General features: G+C 37.2%; 1 protein-coding gene across 1 annotated transcript; it reads right to left on the bottom strand.

Annotated features, from left to right (window-relative positions):
- Positions 1-4,361: 4,361 nt before the first annotated feature.
- LOC124939062 (uncharacterized mitochondrial protein AtMg00810-like) lies at positions 4,362-6,674 on the bottom strand. Its single transcript, XM_047479574.1, has 2 exons — positions 5,777-6,674; positions 4,362-4,702 (listed from the first exon to the last, which is right to left on the bottom strand). Exons 1-2 carry the CDS (start codon positions 6,672-6,674, stop codon positions 4,362-4,364), a joined length of 1,239 nt encoding a protein of 412 aa, XP_047335530.1.
- Between the last annotated feature and the right edge of the window lie 18,874 nt (positions 6,675-25,548).

The following is a 25,548-nucleotide window of genomic DNA, read 5'->3' as shown; positions in this document are numbered from 1 at the left end:
TCTCCTTTTGATATTTTTAAAGATTTATCAAAACCAGTAAGTAGCAGAATAGTTAATATAAAAAATCACTCCTATTTGATAAACAAAAAACAGCGTTGTTAGCAAAAATAACCAGATGTCCAATATAAAATAACTTTAAGTTTAAGACGCATAAATAAAAGATCAAAGATAAGAGTTTTTAGTGTCTCCCTCTTTTCGGTTTCAGATCCGGTTTTGCAAAGTTCTCGTTTATCCAACTTTTCATGAAGCCCTGACTTGGTTGACTTGGAATATTGGCTTCATGACTCCTTTTTCTTGGTGGAGAAAAGTCTTCTTCAAGGACAGACCCATCATTTTTGCACAATCTTTGATAGGACCGAGCACTACGTGGAACTTCTAGTTGAAGAGCTTCAAGTGGAGGCCGAGAGTTCATAGGTTTAGTCCTCATTTGAGATATGGTAAACTGAGTGTCAACAACCTCAGTTTGCGTTGACTTCTTTCGTTTAAAATCTTTAGTCTTTTTAGCGACATCAACTTGTTTAGCCGCCTCAATACTTGCGTTCTCCTCCTCTTGAATACGTCAAGCCGCCTCTTCGTGTTCTCTTAGTTTCTCAGCATCAACAACATTATGAGATTTTACAATTTCCACGAGTTACAAAGATATGACCTCAACAATGGACTTTGTTTCTTTCTAGATGGCGAATGTCTTGTGAATTATTGGTTTCATTTGTCCCAGTTTTCCCCTCAATTTTTCCAGTTCTTGATTATGGGAACCTGAAGAAGATTCTTGTTTCCTTTCCATTTCTTCCAATCGGGCATTACAAGATTCTTGCCACAGAGTTAGAGCTTCCAAGATTATTTGTCGGAAGTCTGGCCTTGGGGTTTCCTCAGAGTCGGATCGAGGTGAGACATGAGATCCAAGAGCAACAAATCAGAGAGGTTGGATATGATGAGAACTAACTTGAAGAGACTGTTCCGGACGGGCCGGTCCTTCAATATTTTCATTCATGTTCTTTTGACCATGACTGGATACTTCTTTAGGGTCAGACGAGTTACCCAATTTAGATGGCGCATGGGTCGGCTTCTTGGCAAGTAGAGCTTTAACTACCGGTTGTTCTGGTGGAGGAGTTATATTACCGGTCATCTCCGGATTCTCAATTTGACAAGAAGAAGCGGGACCCTTGTTACCTACTGATTTTTGGTTGGAGTGGGCCTCATCATGGTCATCCTCGCCTTCACATTCGTTAAAGGTTGATCCCATTAGGCCGGGGTCTAATTTGTCAGCCGAGTTAATTTTATTTCTTTCGGCAATTCATTCAAAAGCTTGTTTGGACATTCAAATATATTGTTCTTTAATGAACTGTCCTTTAACTTCATACCCATCAAAAAGTTCCCTTTCTTCTAAACTTGTCCATTTTCTCGGAGATGTTCTTCCATCAAGAGCCAAAAGCTCAGTTCTGATGATTTGAGTTTCGCCTTGGAGAGGAGGCATTTATTCAACAACAACTAGCGGTTCCTTCCCTTCATCGTGAATTAAGTCGGTTTGAGGATAGGGAAAACCAGTCTCTTCCGAATTGAGCATTGACTCACCGTCCACAAATTTCAAAGTAATGGACAGATATTCTTCCATAACGACTTTCAATAGTAGAATTACTTCATCGTCTTCTTTTGCAATGGCACTCATAAGATTGAAGTTTTTCTTACATTCTTTAAGTAATAGAGACAACGCTTGGCCTATCGCATATGCTTCCACGAACTCGCTCCTTCGCAAGGCTTCTGAAACAGATGTGGTCTTCGTCAAGGAGAATATCGCTTTTTCCAGAATAAAAAGTTCAGATCACTTATGTTCTTCAGGGGCTTTTGGGAATACCTCGCTGAAAATTGTTCCAAGTCGTATATCTCCCCATGAGTAGAACAAATAAATGCTTGCACTTGCATTTGTCTCAGCTTCTTCGAGAATGCGCTTAACGGTTTCCTAAACCTCTAGAGATGCGTCGAGAGGCGACTTAGGAGTAGACGGTGCAGTGTATTAGTCTGATTTTCCTTGGTCTTCTTCAACATATTTTTCAGATTCTTGAACCGGTTTCTTGTTTTGAACTGCTGGGATCGGAGTGGATTCTTTATTAATAGTTGTTGTAATTATCTGATCATCCGTAGTTAAAGGGCCCGTAGCAATAGTTGGAATCTCCTCCTGAGACGCTTGATCCACAATGACTTGACCGGTTGCGACTTCCTCTAGCTGACCGATTTTTAGCATAGTAGACCGATCGGTTTTAAGAAGAGTGGATCAATCGATATCAAGCACCACATTTACCAGATCGGTTTCATCTAACCGACCCGTTTCAGCAAGTTCAACCAATCTATTCGGAATATCACTTTCTACCGTTCGAGCCTCTAAAACCATAGGCTCAATCGTATTGGTAGGAGGTAACATGCTCTCCTTCTGAGTTGGAGCAACAACTGTGGCATTAAAATGAAGTGGGGTAGGAATATTTACCTCGGATCGGGGCTTCTTTCTTGAAGATAAGGTTTCAGTTGCTTCTCTTGATCTTGCTCTGGCACGGCTGGTGGTACTAGCGACAGATTCAACGACTAAACTGAATTCCTTTGATGGTGATGCTGCCTGAGTTGAAGAATTAATGCCCTTCGAGCCGCCCTCTAAACTTCCTCCAGCGTTCTTTGTATTGACCATCTTCCCTCCACTCGATTGTTGGCGAGTCGCCTCAGAGTTAGACTCCTTGGATTTGTTTATTTTGGTAATATATCGACCATTAGAGGCAATAATTAAAATTTTGCTAGGGTTCAGAGGGATACCTGAACCGGTGGGAACGTTTAGATGTGTCATAATCCACCCGATCTGTATCGCAAAGTCGATACCGCGTTTGTTGTGGGAGGACACCATTTCATACAAAGTGTTGAATAAGATTAACCCCTAGTTGATGTTATCTCCCCTGACGATGGCGCCCATCATATCAAACTTACACTGGGTTATGTTGTCGAAGTTTCTGCCCCTTGCTTGTAGGGCTTTAGCGACAATATCGTACAAAACGCGATAATCGCACTTTAAGTCTTTCTTCTTGCCACTAACGCTCACTGGAATGCCGTTGTTGGAGAATAATGATTGAAGTTTAGATAGAGCAGTCGGAGATAACACTTCCAGGAAACCTCGGCCAGTTGTTGGGAGATGCAATACTTTAGAGAAAAGTTGTTCGATAATGGTAAACTCCACACTATTCACCTTGGCTACAATAGAACCGACAACTATCTTTTCCAAATCAAAGAATGCACGGACCTCTTCAGGATAGCAGATAGGAGAACCGTCCATAAAGTATCTCAGGCCAGATTCCTCAACGAATCGAAGTACTTGCTTCATCTCGATGGTTCCAGATTCGTATATGGAATCGAAGTTCACCTGCATGATATGGTTAAACAGCGCATTATCTTTAGCCATGTTTAGTATCAAAAGATGATGAAGATGAAGGTTGGAGATGAAGAGGTTTTTAGAGATAAGGCACAGCAAAAATATTTTAGGGTTTGCAAAGGAGATTTTTTTTTAATCCCTGATTTTCGGCATGCATTCCATTTTAAGTGGAATATTCCAAACGTGTCTCGAACTTCCCTTATGAACCGTCGTTTTTTTATAAAAAAATTGCGTTTCCCCAAAACGCTTTAAAGTGGGAATTTGGTGCCAGTTTAAAAAGTATTTCCATGGTACAATCATCATTATATTTAATAATAAATTCTTTATGACCGTTATTTAAAAATGTCTTTTAATTGTGCAACTTAATTAAAAACACATAAATTTAAATAACCTATAAATGCATTAAATATAGATAATAAAAGGTAATACAAAGAGCTTTATAAATTTAAGTTTAAAGAACTGGTTCTAAGACAAAATAACCGGTTCATATTCTTCTAAACCGAAAGGATAATGGAGGCTTAACATATGATCTAACTTGAGGATCCTGGGGTTAATTCCTTCTAGCATGTGCCGCTTCTACCCTATGGATCCAACTTATGACTTTTTCTTTGGTCAAGAGGTTGGATGGTCTTAGAGGGGTTCCAGGTCCAAGGGTGACATGGAAATCGAGGAGGATGCAACCAAGTTGAGAAACATACCCGGTCATCATTCTTGATGAAGAGACCATTCTATTCATATTATCAAAAATGACTTTTGACCAATTGATTGGGGTTCCTCTAACTATGGCGATCATCATTTTGAAGGTTTTCTTTGTAAAGAAGTGGGTGTACTCTTTTGCTAGGATAGATCTATCAATGATATCACTGAGAATTTGAATATCCGGTCTTAACAAGGACTTGACTCCATGAGTTTCCATGCGAATGGAGGAGTTTGAGAAAAGGAAGGTTAAATCGTGAATGATTTAATCTGGAGATGAAAGGAACTCCGAGAATCCTTTGGTAGGAAGATTGAAAATCCGAGTGAAATCTTCTTCTTTCAAGAGAAATTCCTCTACCACTTTTGACAGGATGGAATCATTAACAACTTTTTCATTTTTGAAAAACTCAAAGACCTCCTTTTCATGAATCACTTGAGATCCTTCAAGGAACTTTCTTAAACCAGAATTTTCTAAAGATAAGAACATCTCAAGAACCTCCTCATCTTCGAAGGACATAATAGAGTCGAAGTCAACGATTAATGGATTGCGAGAAAATGCTAGATCCATCTCAAGATTTGCGAGGGAAGGGAAGATGAGAGAAAACTCTAAACTTTAGAATTTAGATTTGCTTAGAGAGATCCGAAATGGACTTATGTGAACTGTCTTTAAATAGAAGGAAGTTATCACTTAGGAGTCCTCCTAAAATCTATTGGGCAAGAGGAACTAACCATTATGTTAGTCATAAATGTGGACTTTAAAAGACATAAGTCTTCACGTTACCCCAAATTTGACCTTTTTAATGTTGTAGAAGAAATAAGAGCATATTAACTAATTAAAAATATTTTCCTCATTTTGTGTTTAAGGATGACACTACCGAAATGGTCACATAAATAATCGGTCGCTTTTCTGCATGTCCTTTACCAAGGGGACCGAATATTTTATTTTGAAGAAAAATCAAACCGATCGGTTTTTGTTCAAATTCAAAATAGCTGGTCGACTTGAGCTCCAGAGTGCTTGAACTGTCCGGTTTTTTACATGTATCTCAATTGAGTGATCTTTATGAATTTCAAAAGGAGTAAAACACCCGGTTTAATCTGCTTATGATTATTTCTCTTCTATACTTATGCAAGTGAAAGTTTTTAGAAAACCGAAAATTTAAAAATCCGACCGATTTGAGAAAATACTGAAACCTTTTCAAAATTTGATCGGTTTAAGAGAGTACCAAAATCATATTTTTATCCTATTGAGATATATTTTAGAAGTGAAGGTTTCTCCCTGAAAATATGTCCGGTTTTTCATGAAAATAAATGCAAGACTTCTTTGTGGAAATGAGGGAGTTTCTCCCTAAATGCATACCGGTATTTTTTAAAATAATTTAGTTAATGTCAGCAAGTCCTAAGATGTTTCTAAAGTAAGAAAACTTAGTCTCCTGAAGTGGCTTGGTGAATATGTCGGCTACTTGCTGATCGGTTGACACATATTCTAGCCAAAAATGCTTCTGCGTCACATAGTCCTGAATGAAATGATGTGGATGTCAATATGCTTGGTCCTCGACTGCAACACCGGGTAGTATGTTATGATAATGGCGCTGGTTTTGTCATAAAAGATTGGGAACTTTACATCTTCGATACCGAAATCCCTTAGCTGTTGTTGAATCTAGAGTAGTTGAGCACAACAACTGCCGACTGCAAGATACTCTGCCTCTGCTGTTGAAGTTGCAATGGATGTTTGTTTCTTGCTGTACCAGGAGACGAGCCGGTCACCTAGGAACTGGCAAGTTCCGCTGATACTCTTTTTGTCCACTTTACATCCTACATAGTCTGCATCAGAACAAATTATTAGATTGAAACTAGAATCCTTCAAATACCACAGTCCCACGTTTTGAGTTCTTTTAAGATATTTTAATATTCTTTTAGCCGTAACATAATGGGATTGCTTGGGGTTGGCCTGGAATCTCCCGCATACTCCAACCACAAACAAAATATCCGGTCGGCTTGCTGTTAAGTAAAGAAGAGAGCCGATAATTCCCCGATAGGTAGTGATGTTGACGCTTTGACCATCTTCATCCTTGTCAAGCTTAATAGAGGAACTCATTGGTGTTGAGGCAGCATAACAACTCTCTATGCCAAACTTCTTTAATAGCTCCTTTGTATACTTGACCTGATTGATAAAAGTTCCCCCTTCAAGTTGGCGAACTTGAAGGCCCAAAAAGAAACTTAACTCCCCCATCATACTCATTTCAAACTTATCTGTCATCAACTTGGAAAACCTTTCACACAGTTTAGGGTTAGTTGACCCAAAAATAATATCATCAACATAAATTTGTACAATTAAGATATGCTCATCTTTCTCAAATTTAAATATTGTCTTATCTATGGATTCTATGGTAAAATCATGATCAAACAAGAACTTTGTAAGAGTATCGTACCAAGCTCTAGGAACTTGTTTTAAACCATATAGTGATTTATCCAGTCTATAAACATGACTAATCAATGTAGGATTCATAAAACTGGGGGGTTTTTCAACATAAACTTCCTCATTAATTATACCATTTAGGTAAGCACTCTTAACATCCATTTGAAAATCTTTGAAATTTTTAAAAACAACAAATGCTAGAAAGATTCTAATGGCCATAATTTGGCCACAGGAGCGAATGACTCTTTAAAGTCAATGCCTTCTTCCTGTTTGTAGCCTTGAGTCACTAGTCTAGTCTTATTCCTCGTCACCAAACTGTCTTCATTGAGTTTATTATGAAAGACTCATCTAGTTCCAATGACAGATTGATTAGCTGGTCTTGGAACTAGATGCCAGACTTTGTTCCTCTCAAACTGATTTTGTTCCTTTTGCATTTCTAAAATCCAATCAGGATCAAGTAATGCTTCATCCACCTTTTTAGGTTCAATCTATGAGATGAAAGAAGAATTTGCATATTCTTCTAACAGTTGATGTCTGGTCCTAATAGGTATAGAGGGGTTACTTATGATTAGCTTTGGAGGATGATTTTTATTCCATTTGAGGTTTGGTCCTGAAATGCTTTATGACCGACCGATTATTTGATCAAGATTTGACTGACCGGTAGGCCGATCAATGTCAGATCGACCGGTTTCCTCGGCAATATCCGAAGTGTCAACTACTTGTTGTGGAACAACTTGATATGGCTGAACTTCAGCGTTATTAACCGTTTGGCCATTTTGTTGAGGGGTTCTAACACTAGACAACTCGTGTCTAATACCAGATTCCTCAAGATAAGAAGTCAAAGTTCTATTAGTGAATTCAGTGCCTCTATCACTTCTAATTTTATTAACACGTAAAGATTTTTTAATTTGTACTCTTTTAAGCATTTTAATTAAATTTGGAGTTGCTTGATCTTTGGAAACTAAATAAAATAACCCAAGTAAACCTAGAGTAATTATCAATAATTACTAGAGTGTAATTTATTACTCTTAGGCTGATTACTTTAACTGGACCGAAAAGATCCATGTGTAGAAGTTCTAAACATCGGTTAGATTGAATATTTCATTTACTTTTGAAAGTTGATTTGATTTGTTTTCCTATTTGGCAAGCAGAACAAACCTTTTATTTTTAAAACATCATATTAGGAATACCTTGAACTAACTCTTTAGTGCAAATATAATTGATTGTCTTAAAGTTCAAATGATTTAACCTTTTATGCCACAACCAGTTTTGGTCGCTCTTAACAATCATGCAAATAGAGTTATCAGATTTATTTTTCTAGTTTACTTTATAAATATTTCCTACCCTATGCCCTGTCAGCAAAGTACAACCTTGTTGATTCTTAACTAAACATGTTTTTTTATGAAATTCAACCATGTATCCTATGTCATACATTTGACTTATGCTAAGAAATTTATAATATAGATTTTCAACAAGTAGAACATTATTTATTGTTAGGTTGCCATGGACAATCTTACCCTTGCCCACAGCCTTACCCTTAGAGTTGTCATCGAAAATGATCTTTGAACCAGATTCTTTCACAATAACGGTTAAGAACTTGCTGTTTCTGGTCATGTGCCTTGAGCATACACTGTCCTAGTACCATTCTGAATTATTTAGCATGTTTACCCTGCAAAATACAACTATTTACACCTTTTGGTACCCACATTTAATTGGGTCCACGACTAATTAGTCCCTTGGAAATCCATACTTGTCTTACTTTGATGGTTCTCCCAGTGCTCGTCTTAATAATTCTATATGCATTAGGCTTGACATCTCCCTGTTTGCCTCTAGATGAGTCGTCATGTTTTGAAAGTACCTCTTTGGACTTTTCTCATGTACATGTGTAGCCGATCGACTGCCTTTTCTTCTCTCAAGACTAAGCCAACGTGACTGGTTAGTTGGCTCAACGTATTTTAGTTCCTTTTTAATTTCCAACTCATCTAAATCATGACTTGCTTCATTGTTGGTTGATGTACCCTTGACAAAGATTATGAGAGGAAACTTGTCATTCTTGGGTCTCAACTCTTTGCGTGACGTACCTGAATTGCTGTGTTTGTAGCATAGACCGAACTTGTAGTTAGCAGGTCTTTGACGACTCGTCATCTGGCTCACAACATCTTTAGATTTTTTCAATGCAGCAATTACATATTTAGTTCTTTAGTTTCCTCAGTTAACAATTGAACTATCTCCCTGAGCTTCTTATTCTTAGAGGATAGTTCAACTATTCTACTAGTTTGGTTATCTGGCTGAGTTGATACGAGATTAGACAGATTCTTGTACTCAATGACCATTTCATTGAGTGTAATAATCGGATCTTCTCGGGTAAATTCCTCAGAGGAAAAATCGAATACCTCTTCGTCATTTGCCATGAAGCATCTAACTTCTTCATTGTCACTATCTGAATCACTTTGAGCCCATTTACTTCCTCCATCATCAGCTAGCAAGGCTTTCTAGACCTCCTTATTGTGTTTGGATGGTTGATAGTCCTCCCTTGGTTTTTGATCAGTTGGCTTTTTTTCATCTCTTCATGGTTTCCGGCACTCCGACTTGTAGTGACCTAAGGCATCACAATTAAAACAACGAACGTTAGCTTTGTTACTGTTTGAGCTGTTGTAGTTGTTGAGTTGTTGGTTTGATTCTTCTTCATGAATTTTCCGAACTTCTTGGCAAGCATGGCCATTGCGTCATCGTTGAACTGTTCAGCAGACTTGAAAGGTACTAGAGTTACCGATTCCACACAGGACAGAGCTCTGGTCGCTGTTGACATTAAAGGCTCATCTTCATTTCTTGAGTTCATCTCGAACTCATAGGCTTTAAGATCTTCAAAGACGTCATGCAGCCGCATCTTATGAAGACTTCTTAATTCCCTCATCACCATGGTTTAGACATCCCAAGCGCTGGTAAGAGCTCTTAGTATTTTGACGATTGTCTCTATGTTGGCGTAGGTCTTTCATAGAAGTGAGAGTTCATTCTCAATGCTTGTGAAACGATCACCAAATTCTTTTATGGTTTCTCTGGGGCGCATCTTAACATTTTCGAATTCTTGAGTGGCCACCATAATTTTATTTTCCTTGGTTCGCTCATTTCCTTCGTGAAGTTGGATGATTGTCTCCCATACTTCTTTTACAGTAGAGCATGATTTGATTTTTGCGAACGTGTTTCTGTTCAAGGTGTTATAGATGGCGTTTCTGGAAAGGTTGTCAAGATTGTTCATTCTTCTGTCTTCATTTGTCCACTCGCTTCTTTCCTTGTCAATATTTATTGGACCATTAGATAGCATATACATCATCTCATCGTCCAAGGTAGCTAGGTGCACTTGCATTCATAGCATTCAATCGATGAAATCTTCACTTTCGAGCATTGGAGCCTTGTTGATCGACATGCTAATGTCTGGTTGCTTGAGAATAGAAATATCTCGCTTTGATACCACTTGATAGGATCGGGATCGCTGAAAGAGACTGGGGTCTCTCAACGAAGAACGCTTACACACGCCGATTGATAATAACCCTGTTAGAGGTTGATTATCTTATTTCTACTCTACGCAAGTTATCACAAACTCTTGAACCGAGTTTAAGTGCGGAAGTGTTTGTTTCAACTTGAAGTAATAGATGGCCGGTTTAGTGAATAAAGAGGAAGAAAAGACACAACACAATGTTTATGGATGTTCAGAGTAAAACTCCTACCTCAACCCTTCTTCTCAAACCTTAAGAAGGATATTCACTAAAAGATTTGATTGAATACAACACTCGTATATAACCCAGTCGAACAGTCAGGACCTAGTTGCTACATGCTTTATAACTCCTAGCTCACACTCTTGTTGAACAAAAACGGATTCTGTCAACTTACAATGCTCACCACTCACACATAATAAGTTAGTATTGTAATACAAATTTGGAATTTAACACACTTAGAATACTTAGTAACGATTGTCAAAGGATTTCAAAGGTTGATGAAAAAGGTGTTTAATTTAGTTGAGCTTCGTTCTCTTAAATAGGCAGATGTCAATGGATATATTTTCTTCTTCAACGGATATATTTTGCTTCATAGTACGTTCTTCTTGATCTTGATTGGTTGAGGTCCATCAAAGTACATTGGATATCACATCCTTTAATCCTGTATGTACATTGATTATAATAAGTCAAGATGACATTAATTTGGATTGATGATTTCTTAGGAGCATGCAGTGGAGATAATTTGTCTTTTGGTGCTCTTGATAGTCTGAACTGTGTTGGCAGACAGCTGTTATCAAAAGGTATTCCTTAGAATTGCACCAAAATGGAAATAAAATCATGTTGTAGCATAAAGTTGATTTATGTCGCTACCAAGAATGTATTTGTCTTTTGAGATGCGGTAAAACTGATATCATCTACTATCGGATTAGAAACCGATGTCTGTTACAGATCCGGTAAACCAATGTGAAACCGATGCGATAAACCAATGCGGTAAACCGATATGAAACTGATGCGGTAAGTCGATGCGAAACCGATGTGAAACCGATGCGGTAAACCGATGCAGTAAATTGATGCGGTAAGACGATGTGAAACCAATATTTACTACCGGTTACGCTTCTTTGCCGAATCGACTTTTTTCACTACCGGTCACGCTTCTTGCCGAATCGACATTTTAGATAACCGAATTCCTTAAGCGCTAAAGTAGAAAAATGAGCCAATACCGATCAGCTTTCCTTCCGATTTTATTTAATTTGCACAAAATTAACTTAATTAAGTTCTTATTTAATAGTTAATTAATACTAATAATTAATTACCTATTTTTACCTAACAATTTCTCCCTTTTTTATTATTAAATATAAATATTCAAAATCTTGTAATTTTGTAATCGTTGACTGCTTATATTAAGTTAATTTTCCATTTTAATTTCTAACATATATATAGATTAGTTAGTTAAAAAGTTGAACTTATATTTTTAAAACGTCTCACGTTCTTCAAATTTGGTGTTAAATTTAAAATATAAAGTCTTATTAGCCTAGTTGGTTAAAAGGATGTATTTTTTTTGTTAGGTTGCATGTTTGAAACATATCTATAGCATTTTTAATTTTATTTTTAAACGTTTTAAGTTTATGGGAAGGTCAACCCACAATCCGACCCAAATATCAATTTACTCTCACATATATATCCAAATTAACCACAACTCTCGACCCGACAATCCAGACACATTGAAAATTAAACATCATTATATATATATATATTTATATATAGATTAGTTAGTTAAAAAGTTGAACTTATATTGTTAAAATGTCTCACGTTCATCAAATTTGGAGTTAAGTTGAAAATATAAAGTCTTATTAGTCTAGCTGGTTAAAGAGTTGTACTTGTTTTATTAGGTTGCAAGTTCGAAACATACCTATAGCATTTCAAATTTTATTTTTAACCGTTTTAATTTTATGGGTGGGTTAACCCACAATCCAACCAAAATATCAATTTACTCTCACATATATATTCAAATTAACCATAACTCTCGATCAGATAATCCGAATACTTTGAAAATTAAGCATCATTATATATATAGATTATATATGTTTATATTTGTAAAATAAATTATTAATGAGTTTAGTGTGAAATATGTAATTAATATGTTAATTATTGATTTAGAAAGAGAAAGATATGTATTTTGGGAATGAAAATGAAAAGGTGGGTATAATGGAAATTTTTTTTAAAACATGGGTAAGACAAGAATTTGGTTCGTACGAATCCTCGGTCGTAACTACTATAAAAAAAATATATGTTAAACACCTAAATTAGACCTTGATCTTTAACAATATATTAAAACCACTCATTATAATTTTTATAAAAAAAGTTTTGGAAAAAAAATATAATAAAAATTTGGATATTTAATTAAGTTTAAATATCTCTCTATGGAGGTCGATTGATATTTGGTGGTTGGTTTACTAAGGGATAAGATGATTGTTAAAGTGTGATTGGGATGGGTAGTCGGTTTGCCGAGATAACAAGCGTGTGAAAATGTAATTAAGATTAGTTATTGGTTTGTCGAGGGATAAGAGATATGTGTAAGTGTGATTGAGATTGATGGTTGGTTGTCAGGAGATAAAAGGCTGGTAACATTGGATTGATGATTAGTTTGTCGAGAGATAAAGAAGTCAGTAATAAAGGATCGTAAGGTCATGATATTATAGTTCGATTGGTAGTTGGATTACCGAGAAATAGAAGGCATGTGAGTGTGAAAGTGTGAGGTTACGAGATGAGGTGTCGATTATGATTAGTAGTTGGTTTATCAAGAGATAAGTTGTCGATAACATTGGGGATTGATGGTAAGTTTTCCGAGTGATAAGAGGTTGATTCAGATTAGTGGTTAGTTTGTCGATGGATAAGAGAGGCATGTGAAAGTGTGATTGGGATTTTTGGTTGTTTTTTCGAGGGATAAGAGGCGTGTAAAAGTTTGGTCGATAGAGATTAGTGGTTGGTTTATCGAAGCATAAGAGGAGTGTGAATGTGTTATTATGATTGGTGGTTGGTTTACCGAGGAGTAAGAGGCGTGTGAAAGTGTTATTATTCATCCATATTCTGGCCACTTGAGCCAAGAACAGCCAAAACGACATTAATGGCTTTTGGCTGATTCAGTCCACTTGGATGGATCAACTAACCTTAGGAGGCTAATATCCCCATTGATTCATTATGAATCAGAAGAAATCCAAACTCCCCTTTCAAATCAAAGAAAATCAAAAATCCACCATTAAAGCGTGAAGCTTTCGGATTTTTCAAAAAATACTCCATTTTATTTATTTATATGGACAATTTCTATCTGAGGCCTTAAAGCTTGGATTTGAGCATCTCAAAAACTTCCCTAAGGATCAAAGAGTGTTCTTCAATTATTAGTCATGTTCCAATCACTCTCTAATTTATATATTACAGTTTGAATTTAAAAATTTTATATTTCAAATTGCATAAGTTTGTATGCTTGCCGTTTATGGTGTTTTAAGGTTGGAAATACATCCTTAGATAATTTATGAACTTTCTGGATATGTTAGAACAATCAATCATCATAAAATAAAAAAAACCAAATTTGAATTTTCAAAATCATGAAAATGTATTTGTTATTCTTGGGATAATTCTCTTGAATCACATCCCAAAAAGCATCCCAACATGATTGTAATGATGTTTGGAAACTGTTTAAATCATATTTGATCTACCCCGATCTTGTTTGGCAACTGATTGGATCATGTTTGATCAACCCCGATCATGTTTATTCAAAATAAATATATTGAAAAATAACTGAAAATTTGAGTTCTTGATTTGGTCAAAATGATCAGCCAATGTTCTTGTTTTGGTATCCATAAAATATATGAGAGATAAGGAATCTATTGAGTAGCTCATTTCTCCTCAAAATAACTTTAAATCAAAAACACAAAATTTGATAACAAAATGTTTTGAACGATTTGATCATTATACAAGTTTATTCATACATTGAGATAATGATCAACATGTTTCTAGGAGCATTGTGAAGCTACCTAAACTCTTGGATCAAAGAATCCAAGCTAAAAATGAATTAAAAAAATGAATTTTGGTGTTCTTGAGGACCGAGGCTTATTAGTCTAGGACTGAGAAATTCGAACCTAAGACCGAGACTTAGGATTGAAAATTTCTATAAGATCGAGAGGTCCGACCAATGTTATTAGCTAGGACCGATGAAGTTAACCCATAGTTAACCTAGGACTGATGTGTTTATACACTTAGACCGGTAATCTTGGTCAAGGACCGAGAGTCTTTAGCACCTAGACAAATGGACTTCAGCACTCGGACCAAAGAACCCGAGCCTCAACCGAGAGGCTCCTTGACCCAGATAGAGGATTTTTAGATCCCGACCCATAAAATGGACCTAAGGCTTATGAGTCTTGTCTTAAGGCCTCTTTGGTTCCACTTTTCAAAACCCAAAATTATTTTTATACTTATAGAACCCAAACCATTTTCTAAAAATTCTACAGGATTAAAAAACGAATTCAAAATATTTTTTGGGATATTTCCAGAAAAAGTATTTTGACTAAAGTTAGGTTTGGTGTTATTTAAAATGACTGATGTTCTTCAGGTATAATCTTTCCTAGTTATCATCGGCAGCATGTACTAGCATTTAAATATTGTTGTCTCATTATTTTAAATAACGCTAAAACCTAGAAGCATGACTATGATAGTTTGTAGTAATTGGTTAAAACTAAAACGTTGATATAAAACTGAGTAAAAACCCTAAAAATTATCAAAAAAGTGTTATAATTTAAAAATAAATTCCAAACAAGGCCTGAGCCAAAATATTTATTTAGAAAATATCCCATTAATATATAAATATATTTTTCTGACCATTTGGGATTATTTGAACATGGATTGGGGTTCCAAAATTATAAAAATGATTTTAGATTTTGAAAAGTAGAACCAAACAGGCCTTGGTACCATAGTTCTAAGGTTTAGGTCCGGTTTTGACGATCTAGGCTCGGACAGGCTTGGTCTATACCTGGGTCGTCTGGATAAGGGCTCATGAGCATGGTTCTGTGGATCTAGAGGGCTCGGGAGGCTCGGTCCCGAACTCAGATTGCTCGGTCGAGGGACTAGAGGGCTCGGGCCTAGGGTTCATGAGACTCGCTCCTAAACTCAGGTTGTTCGGTCCTTGGTTTGGGAGGCTCGATCCCAGGTCTAGGCTTTCTCGATTATGGACCCGGGAGGCTTGGTCCCAAGTTAGAACTCTCGATTCAAGGTTAGAAACCTCGGTCGTATTCCTCGGTCCTTGCTCAAGAACTCCGGTCTTGAGTCTTGGTCTTAGCCTAAGAACACTGGTCTTAAGTCTCGGTCCTAGCTCAAGAACATCGGTCCTCGATCACGGTCCTAGCTCAAGAACACTAATCTTAAGTGTTTGTCCGGACAGAAGAATGTCGGTCCTTCGTCTCGGTCCGGACCGAAGATTCTCGGTCCCTGTCCTATAAGCCTCGGTCATCGGGGATCGAGTGTTCTTGAATTGGTCAAAAGTTATAGGTCTTGTATCTTTTGATGCATATCATGGAATCATGATTTTTAAGTTACAATCAACTCATATGATTGTATAAATAAAAGCTCTAACCATAATCACGATTAATCGATTTCTACAAAGATTAATTTTTCAAAACCATTTTTAAGTAAAAAAAAATTAGGATCTTTTCAATTATGTCATTTCAATGTCTGATTTTTGTTCTATTAGATTAAGTTAAATAATGAAAAGTAAAAATTAATTAAAAGAGAAATAATTAATTAAGGAAAAATGTTTTAATAAACTTAAGTGATTATGTTTAAATCAATACGACACAATTTTAATGATGTGGTATGAACAAGAAGACTAAGTTGTGTAAATTGTCTTTGCGCAGGTATAGCTCAAATGATGTATGTCTTCAGATGTAGTCTAAAGCAAGCGAAAGTAGACGTCTAACTTCATCATACAGGTTGTCTAAAGAAATGCGCTAACAGTAAAGTTAAAACAATGGGTAAGGGTAAAATTATCCATGATAAGCTCACAATCAAAGTCGTGCTACTTTTAAAAAACTTGTGTTATAACCTGGTCAGTATTAGCCAGATGTGTGACAATGACTATACTATTGATTTTCAAAAGCATGCATGTATAGTTAACGATAAGTAGGGGAATACCCTGCTGATAGGAAATAGAGTAGGAAATTCTTATAAAATGAACTGGAAAAATAAGACGTCTAATCATTTATGCATGATAGCCAAGAATGATCAAAACTGGTTATGGCATAAAAGATTAAACCATCTTAATTTTAAAACCATCAACAACATCTGTTCAAAAGGCTTAGTTTCTGGAATACCTAAACTGAAGTTTTCAAATGATAAGATTTGTCCTACCTATTAAATGGGAAAACAAGTCAGATCAACATTTAAAAATAAAAGGAATAATCAATCTAACAGGTGCCTGGAATTATTATACATGGACATATTTGGTCCTGTTCTAGTCATCAGTTTAGGGGGAATGAGATATACCCTTTTCATTATTGATGATTTTTCAAGATTTACTTGGGTTATTTTTCTAGCATTTAAGGATCAAACAACTGAGAATTTGATTAAGATCCTTAAACGAATTCAAAATGAAAAATCTTTAAGCATCATAAAGATAAAAAGTGATAGAGGAACTGAATTTACCAACAGACGTATGTCCACGTTCCTTGAGGAGTCTGGTATTAGACACGAGTTGTCTAGTGCTAGAACTCCATAGTAAAATAGTGTTGCTGAAAAGAGGAACAGAACAATGAAGAAAGTAGCGAGATCTATGCTAGTTGACTTAGGTGTCTCTCAAAAACTTTTGACAGAAGCCATAAACACAGCATGCTAAACTCAAAACATGTCAATGATTAATAAACGTTTCAATAAAACACCGTACAAAATATTTTATGGAAAATTTCCTAAAGTTTCATATTTTTAGGATTTTTGGATGTAAGTATTTTATTCATAACAATGAGAAAAATTATTGGACTGCTTTTGATGCTAAGGAAGATGTTGGAATTATGTTAGGCTATTCTTCAGTTAGTAAATCTTATAGAGTGTTTAATAATCAAACTCTAATTGTTGAAGAATCTACTCATATTGTTTTTGATGAATCTGTTGAAAGAAATTCTAACGAAGTTATTGAAGTTTCTAACATGTGGGAAATTGCCACTCTCCAATTTAATAGTGATGATGGAGTTCTAGTCAGTAGGAACAACACGTCTGATCATCCGGCTGAACCGGTTGATATTCAACTAGACGACCAAACTATAAGTTAGCAGACGGCTGACAGTCCAGATGTCATGGGGCCAACTGAACAGACGTCTGATCCTTTAGGACCAAACTTCAAATGGAACATAAATTATCTACTAGAATTAATAATTGGTAATCCTAATGCCCCTATTAGGATCATACATCAATTAATGGATGAATTTGCAAACTCTGCCTTTATTTCACAAATTGAGCCAAAGAAAATCGATGAAGCATTATTTAACCGAGATTGGATCAATTCTATGCAAGGTGAGCTTAATCAATTTGAAAGAAATAAAGTTTGTCATCTAACTTCAAGACCGAATGATCAATCGGTTATTGGAACTGTATGGGTTTTTCGAAACAAGTTAAGTGAAGATGACTTGGTTGTGAGTAACAAAGCCCGATTGGTAGCTCAAGGGTATAGGTAGGAAGAATGAATTGACTTTGATGAATCATTCACCCATGTTGCTAGACTTAAAGCTATCAGAATCTTCAAAGGTTTTGCATCTATTAAAAACTTTAAATTTTATCAAATGGATGTTAAAAGTGCATTATAAATGACTTATTGAATGAAGATGCGTATGTTGAACAACCCCCTGGCCTTAGAAATCATTCTATGCATAATCGTGTGTTTAAATTAGATAAAGCTTTATATGGTCTTAAGAAAGCTCATAGAGCTTGGTATGACACTTTGACTAAGTTCTTGTTTGATCGTGATTTTATCATTGGAACATTGGATAAAACATTGTTTAGATTTGTTAAATACTCACATATATTGCTTGTTCAATTTATGTTATGATATCATATTTGGGTCAATTAACCTCAAATTATGTGAGAAATTCTCTAAGTTGATGCAGGACAAAATTAAAATTACCATGATGGGGGAGCTGACGTTCTTCCTCAGTATTCAAGTTCGTCAACTTGAAGATGGTATCTTCATCAATCAGGTGAAGTACACTAGGGAGCTGCTGAAGAAGTTCGGCATGGAGAGTTGCTCAGCTGCTTCAACTCCCATGAATTCTTCTAGCAAGCTTGACAAGGATGAATATGTTCAGTCTGTCGACATCACTGCCTATAGAAGAATCATTGGTTCATTGCTTTATCTAATAGTATGCCGGTCAGACATCCTGTTTGTTGTCGGTGTCTGCAGAAGATTCCTGGTCAACCCTAAAAAATGTCATTATATTGCTGTTAAGCGTATTTTGAAGTATTTAAAGGGAACTCAAAATGTGGGACTATAGTATTCAAAGGATTGCAGTTTCAATTTAATTAACTATTCAGATGTAGACTATGTAGGCTGCAATATCGATCAGAATAGCACCAGTGTGACTTGTCAGTTCCTTGGTGATCGTTTGATCTCTTGGTTTAGCAAGAAGCAGACGTCCTTTGCCACGTCAACAGCAGAAACAGAATATCTTGCCGCGGGCAGCTTCTTTTCTCAGTTGCTATGGGTCCAATAGCAATTGAGAGACTTTGGCATCGAAGTAGACGAGTCTCCGATCTTCTACGACAACACTAGTGCCATAGCGATCACATACAACCTAGTGTTGCACTCTCGGAGAAAACATATTGACATTCGATACCATTTTATCCGGGATCATGTTGTTTAGAACCATATTCGGCTTGAATATGTCCAATGGATCTGCAAGTGGCCGACATCTTCACAAAGTCACTCCTTAAGACTAAGTTTTCGTACTTTAGATATGTTTTGGGTCTTTTAGACCTAAATTAATTTATTTAAGTATGCACAAATTGAGGGGGAAATTTGTTAAGAAGTTGACTAGACAGACGTGTTAAGACGGATGTCTCAAATCGTACTAAATAGATTAGTCATCTAAACATATTGTAGTTCATACGGGTTGTGCTTAAGTAGCTTGCAATTTAAGCGTGGTCTGACGTGTAGATGTGAGGGAGACGTCTATTGACACGATGTTGCTATGCGTCAATAGAGGGCTTCCGAATAGACATCTTACTAAGCTTAAACGCAAGGTATGCGGATAGCACAGACAAACGTCTATATACGATGCTCTTAAGACGCCTTATCTTCAGACGAGTGGGACAACTGTCCTATTTATTATACACCGTCGTTTAACTTTCCCTTTCAGATAGTAACCGGTCATATTTCGAAATATTTGGAGGGAAATTATTTATAAGATAAGATTAAGATCTAATATCTTATAAATATCTTCAAATAACGAATGTCATGAAGACGCGTGTTTGTCATGATTAAAATTTGACATATATGAATGATGGTTCATTATTGCACGCATCTTAATTAATGTAGTTTTTTAGTTTAACAAATGACAGTTTATTTTAATGATATCTTTTAAGATGTGTCGGTTAGAGGCAATAAAAGGGTGCCTTGCACGCCTAGAATATTTCATACTTTCTTGAGATTTTCTAAAACCCTAAATATTTCTCTACCGTCTCTTTAGATTCAAGCTTTCATCTTCTTCGTTTTCCTTTCTAAACCTTAAGAAGACTAAGAAAATCGTTGTATTCACTCAAAACACCATGCATGTGGATTTTGATCCTGTGTACGCATTAGGGCTTCCGGCGATGGTGGCTATATATTCAGATCTATAGAGGCTTCTGGCCTGAGGAAGTTTCTCGGCGGCCCGTAGATCCTTCATGATGCAGAGGTTCGTGCGTTTTTCTATTCGGTGAAGCTTGTCGGAGACTCTATTTCAGTAACGGTGAAGGGTGCTGAAATCTCTTTATCCGAAGACCTTTTTCCCCAGATTCTTGGGCTTCTGACGGAAGGCCACACTTTCTCCGATGAGATTCCGGCCGAAGTAATCTCAGAGATGCGAGCCTTCTTCTTAGACCTCGATGGGCCTGTGAACAATAACGGGAAGAAGAAGTACCTCAAATATGAGTATTGTCTTCTCAACAACATTATTGCTAAATCTCTTCAAGGGAAAGCAGGGTCGTTTGACGCTTACACCCAAGAAAGATTCGAAGTTATGGTGACCATAACGAAGGGGATAACTATCAACTAGGTGTTCGTCCTCTTCTCTACCCTTTGCTTGATGATTTCTGCGCCATGTAAGTAGAGTGTGGGCTTTTCGGTGTAACTAAGCTGAGTTTTGGTACATCTGAAGGTGCCTATGGGCAAAGGCACCAGCATCAACGTTAATAGGATAATGTCTAGTTCCACAGTTGGGAACTATATTGCTCGAATGAAGATTGTTAAAGAAACAAAATCCGCCTCTTCAGCTCAACAGACAAGTGGTCAGTCGACCACTGTGTCCAAGCGCCCTACGACCTCCAATCGTAAGGCTCCTACAAAGAAAAGAAAGCAGTCGGTGATGGAATCTTCCGCAAGCTCCACTAGCTAGAAGTTGACTCCATTTCAAAGAAGGCTAGATTAGAGGAAACCCTTGTTACTGTTGTTCCACTATTCTCAGCCTTGCCTTCTCCTTTAACCAAAGTATTGGCCAAACAATTCAAGGCACTAGTTGAGGCGTCTGCCCCTAACCAATCTGAACTAGCATTTGCATAAGCAACTGCTCGGACATATGTTTTTCCTTCTAGTCATATAGAGGCTTCTATTACTGTTTAGACGACCTCCGAGATAAATCCCATTCGTTCTTTGTCTATAGAGCCCGTTGTTGTTCCCTTTTGGAACAAGTTGTTGAACCGACTTCTGAGACAGTTGAACCATCTGCTGAGAAGAAATAATGGGAATATATTGTTGTCTTCCTTACCGAACCAGTGGTTGCTGAAGCTGCTGGTCAAGATGACGTTATTTTACCTGTAGTAGAGTAGGAGGTTGTGCTTGCGTCTGTTGTTGCTGAAGTTGACGAAAATGTTGGTCTGACTGTTGGGCAGACCAATGAATCAACACTTGTTCGGACGGATGCTGGTCTTATTACAGCTATTTTAACAGATGCATTTCCTAAGGCCGCCTCTCCATTTTCTATTCTAAGAGTAGTCAAAGCGGCTCATGGCAACACCTTTAGAGAGTCTGTTTTTGATCCCCAAGCCTATCGAAGTTGTAGGGAAGGAAAAAGACAAGACTGACTACATTCCTGAACTTTCGTCTGAAGTAAATCAGACTATGAACATTATTCTTGAGGAGGTGGAGCTTGATGCTTTAGAAAGAATCGGATTGTTTGATAAAAGGCTATGCACAAGGCTCTATACAAAGTTCAGTGATGTTATCTTATGTGCTAATGAGGCGAAATAGTGGAAGGAGCTGCTGAAGATAGAGAAATCGATCCTATTCTGGACCAAAACCCAAGATGTCAACGAGGCTCTCAAGAGATGAGAGCTCGTTGTAGCAACTGCTAGAGGGCGCACCCTCTACTCCCATCTTCTTCCAAAGGAAAGAAAACGTCAACCGTTCTGACAGAACGACTAAAACAGATGGAATTGTTCTCAAATGTCTTCAACTACTCTTGGAGTCCTACTGTTCCACGGCTCTCCATTTTGTCCATGGCACTGAGTCGTCCAACACTGATTCTCTTCGGAATGAGGCATCTCGAGTAGAGCTGAACTATTCAGATGATGCTGAGCAAATGTCCTTCATTGATAAGATGTCGTTCACTCAAGGTGATCCGCATTATATATGTACTGTTGAGAAGCTGCTCTCGGTGGTTAAAGAACAGGCAGCTCTTCACATCATCGAGCAGCAGCAGACATCCATTGAAGAAAGGCAATTCATTTCTCTTTACTCTACTGAGCAGACGCTCCACCCATATAAAGTGTAGCAAACAATCCATTCTATTGATAATGAGCCTTCTCCAACTGCGTTTGAGTAGCAACCTTCGTCTACTTAGAGGGAACCATCCGAAGCTATTCCCCCTGCGTCCGAACAGAAGCACACGCCATCTGTTGAGGGGGAACCTTCCAAAGCAGCCGAGCAGCTCTCAGACCCTGTCTCCAAGAAAGGCGTCTGAAGCTGATGCTGTGAAGATCTCATCAGACGGGTAGACGTCTGAAGAGAAGCAATCTGTCTCTCCAAGTTCAATTGACCCTCTCTTTCAAAATCCAATAAGTCCCACTCTAGTAAGTCTCTTTGCTCTGAAGAATTATTAGGTTTTGTTAAGGATTTGCACGACAAAATCGAAGGAGCAAGAGGTGAGTCTCGGGAATTGATCAATGTGCCTCGAGTTTCTTCTCAAGATAAGGAACTAGAGCGGTCCATTCAAGTTAATTTTCATCCTAAACCTATTTGCTCTGTTCCAATCGGGAACGGTGGATTTCTACAAGTTCATTTTAGAAGCTCTTGCTCTGATACAGTAGAGCATCCACTCTATATCTAATAGGTTGGAAAATCTTGAGAAGAAAAATGCCGCAAACTCCTCAACAAATTTCGACTTAGCCTCGGCTGAAGGGATACTAACAAATACTTGTCGAAGACTGCGCTTGAAGTGGCGATGCTCCGAACCCAGATGACCAGGATGCAATCTTATCTGATCCAACCGAACTCTAAGCTTCACGACAAGACCAAGTCTCTTAATCTTGAGCTTCACAAAGAGACAAGGTCCTCATTAGAAATCATCACTCTCCAGATGGTCGAAATTTCCAAATCCCTCAAGTTTGTTGAAGTTGAGCGATAAGAAGATGTTGTTGAAGTAACTCGACGCTTCCAGGCTGAAAAGGATGCAGCTGTTGAAGTTGTAAAAGTCATCGCTCTTGTTGTTGCTGACCCTGATAATGTTAAAAAGGGGGGAATGTAGCAATCAAGGATGAACAAGTGCTCGTGAAACTCGTTCTAGAAAGAAGCTAGTCCAAGGTGGATGTGGTAGCTATCAAGAAAATCGAGGAGGTGATTGAGGAAGTGGACCTAGAGGTGGATGCGGTGGTCAAGGTGGAGGTGGTCGAGAAGGAGGTCGACTGCAACATCTTATGTTTGGCGATAGAGGTCTCCAAGGCTGAACATTCAAGTATTAAAAGGGATGAATCTTAAACTTTGCATATCTTATGTATTTTATATTTATAAAATATATTGGTTAAGTTTTTAAGTTTTATTCTTAACTTAGTTTTAACATCATCAAAAGGGGGAAATTGTTAGATTAAGTTAAATAAAGAAAAGGGAAAATTAATTAAAAGATAAATAATTAGTTAAGGAAAAATGTTTTAATAAACTTAAATGAATAATTTTAAATCAATACGACATAGTTTTAATGATGTGGTCTGAACAAAACTAAGTTGTGTAAATTGTCTTTGCACAGGTACAACTCAAAAGACGTATATCTTCAGATGCAGTCTGAAGTAAGCACAAGTAGACATCTAACTTCATTAGATGGGTTGTCAAAAGAAGTGCGCTAGCAGACATCGTCTAACTTCATCAAACGGGTTGTCTAAAGAAGTGTGCGAGTAGACGTCGTCTAACTTCTACAGACGAGTTGTCTGAAGAAGTGCGCGAGCAGACGTAGTCTAACTTCATCATTCGATTTGTTTAAAGAAGTGCGCGAGTAAACGTCGTCTAACTTCATAAGACGGGTTGTCTGAAGAAGTGCGCAAGTAGACATCGTCTAACTTTATCAGACGAGTTGTCTGAAGAAGTGCGCGAGCAGACGTAGTCTAACTTCTATCAAACGGGTTGTCTGAAGAAGTGCGTGAGCAGACGTCGTCTAACTTCTTTAGATGTGCAGTCTGAAGAAGCGCGCGAGTAGACGTCTTGCTTCAGCAGTCGTCTGAAGAAGCGTTTGATGTCTTGCTTCAATAACTATCTGAAAAAGCGTCTGCCTATCTACTCAGCTCATCATCTTGGTAATCAATAGTATTCATTATTAGCCGTCTACCAAGACAGCTTAACATGCTTTAATTTCCTATCTTCCACATATTCAAATATTCCACCAGCCCACGTTCTGTACTGTCCTTTACACCACGTTCCAGCGAATATTCTATAGTACGATCCGGTACACCACAATCAAACTTATATACTTTGATGTACGATCTCGTACTCCTGGCGTACATCCAACAAATAACTGACACATATTCAAGAAGAAGATTCGACCGTTGCTGAGACTTCATTATAAAAGGCGATCAGAGTACAACAGTGAATCACTCAAGTTGTCCCGATTCTTTGCGCACTAATTAAGAATTACCAAGCGATGTGCTTACTATCGCTTTAAGATCATTTTTTAATTCATCTACTGTTCTTTCTGTGTGAAATTTCAATATTGAAAGTTGAACAGGGTTTGTCTGTTCAACGGAGTGTTAGCTAGAAGTTTAGAAACAGGCAGCTGTTAAGTCCTGTGTGTCTAACTGGGTTTATGTAGTGTCTATACAAATCAAAGTCTTCTAGTGAAAAACCTCTGGAAACAGAAAAAGGGGAGGATAGCAGTCAAGCGCATCTAGTGTTGGAGAAAGGGGCATCCAATGCTTCCTGCCATCGAAAAAGGTTAAGTTTTAACTCCCGATTGCTCCCAGAGGGAGTAGACCTTAAGGAATACAAAATGTTACCCGGGATTCGTAGCATGAGCCTGCTATTCTTTCCTAAATCCGTTTCACCGTTAACAGTCAGAATCCGATGCTAAGAGCTAATGCAATGGTTTAAGGGTTGATGCCGTATCGATCTAAGGTTCTAATTCGTTGAATGTCCTCTGAAGGCAGGTTATAAATACAGTGGAAGGGCGAACAAAGACTAGGTTTTAGCTTCGCTAGATCGGATGGTCTTTCAAGCAACTCAACAATCCCATCCAGGAAGAGAAACCATAAAAATAAAATAAAAATGTCATGACCAATCCCCTAATTTTTGACGTAGGAGTTTTATCTCTGAACATCCATAAAAATCCTTGTATTATTTACATTCTGCATCGTACAATCGTTTATCTAACGCTTCAAATTGAGCAAGAATTTCTACACTTGAATCCCTTCAAGAGAGCTTGCGAAGATTTGTGAAGAATAAAAACAAATCTTAATATCTAACATGAATAAAATTGAATTCAAAGTCAAGTTATTAACTATATTCAGAACCCCCTCTTTATAGTTGACATTGATCCTAACATGTTCCATTAGTTTTGAAATGATGAACATAGTCGAACACAACCAAACCAAGAACTTAATTGCATCAATGTAACAACTTTTGAAGATGAAATTCAAACATTGTTTTTTCAAAATTCCAGTTTGATCAAACATGACCGGGATAATGTTACAATGATCTATAAATCATCCTAACATGTGTACAAACACGTTTAACAACTATTTGAATCAAAAATTTAGGATTAATACTCAAGAACATGAATTTCAAAAAATCTAGATTTTCAATCCAATTTTTAATTTTTTGTTTAAGGATAATTTGA

The sequence above is a fragment of the Impatiens glandulifera genome, chromosome 5 (genome assembly GCF_907164915.1).
Source record: "Impatiens glandulifera chromosome 5, dImpGla2.1, whole genome shotgun sequence".
Taxonomy (NCBI): Eukaryota; Viridiplantae; Streptophyta; class Magnoliopsida; order Ericales; family Balsaminaceae; genus Impatiens; species Impatiens glandulifera.
The sequence above is the reverse complement of the archived record's forward strand: the minus strand, read 5'-3'. Positions and strand labels throughout refer to the sequence as shown.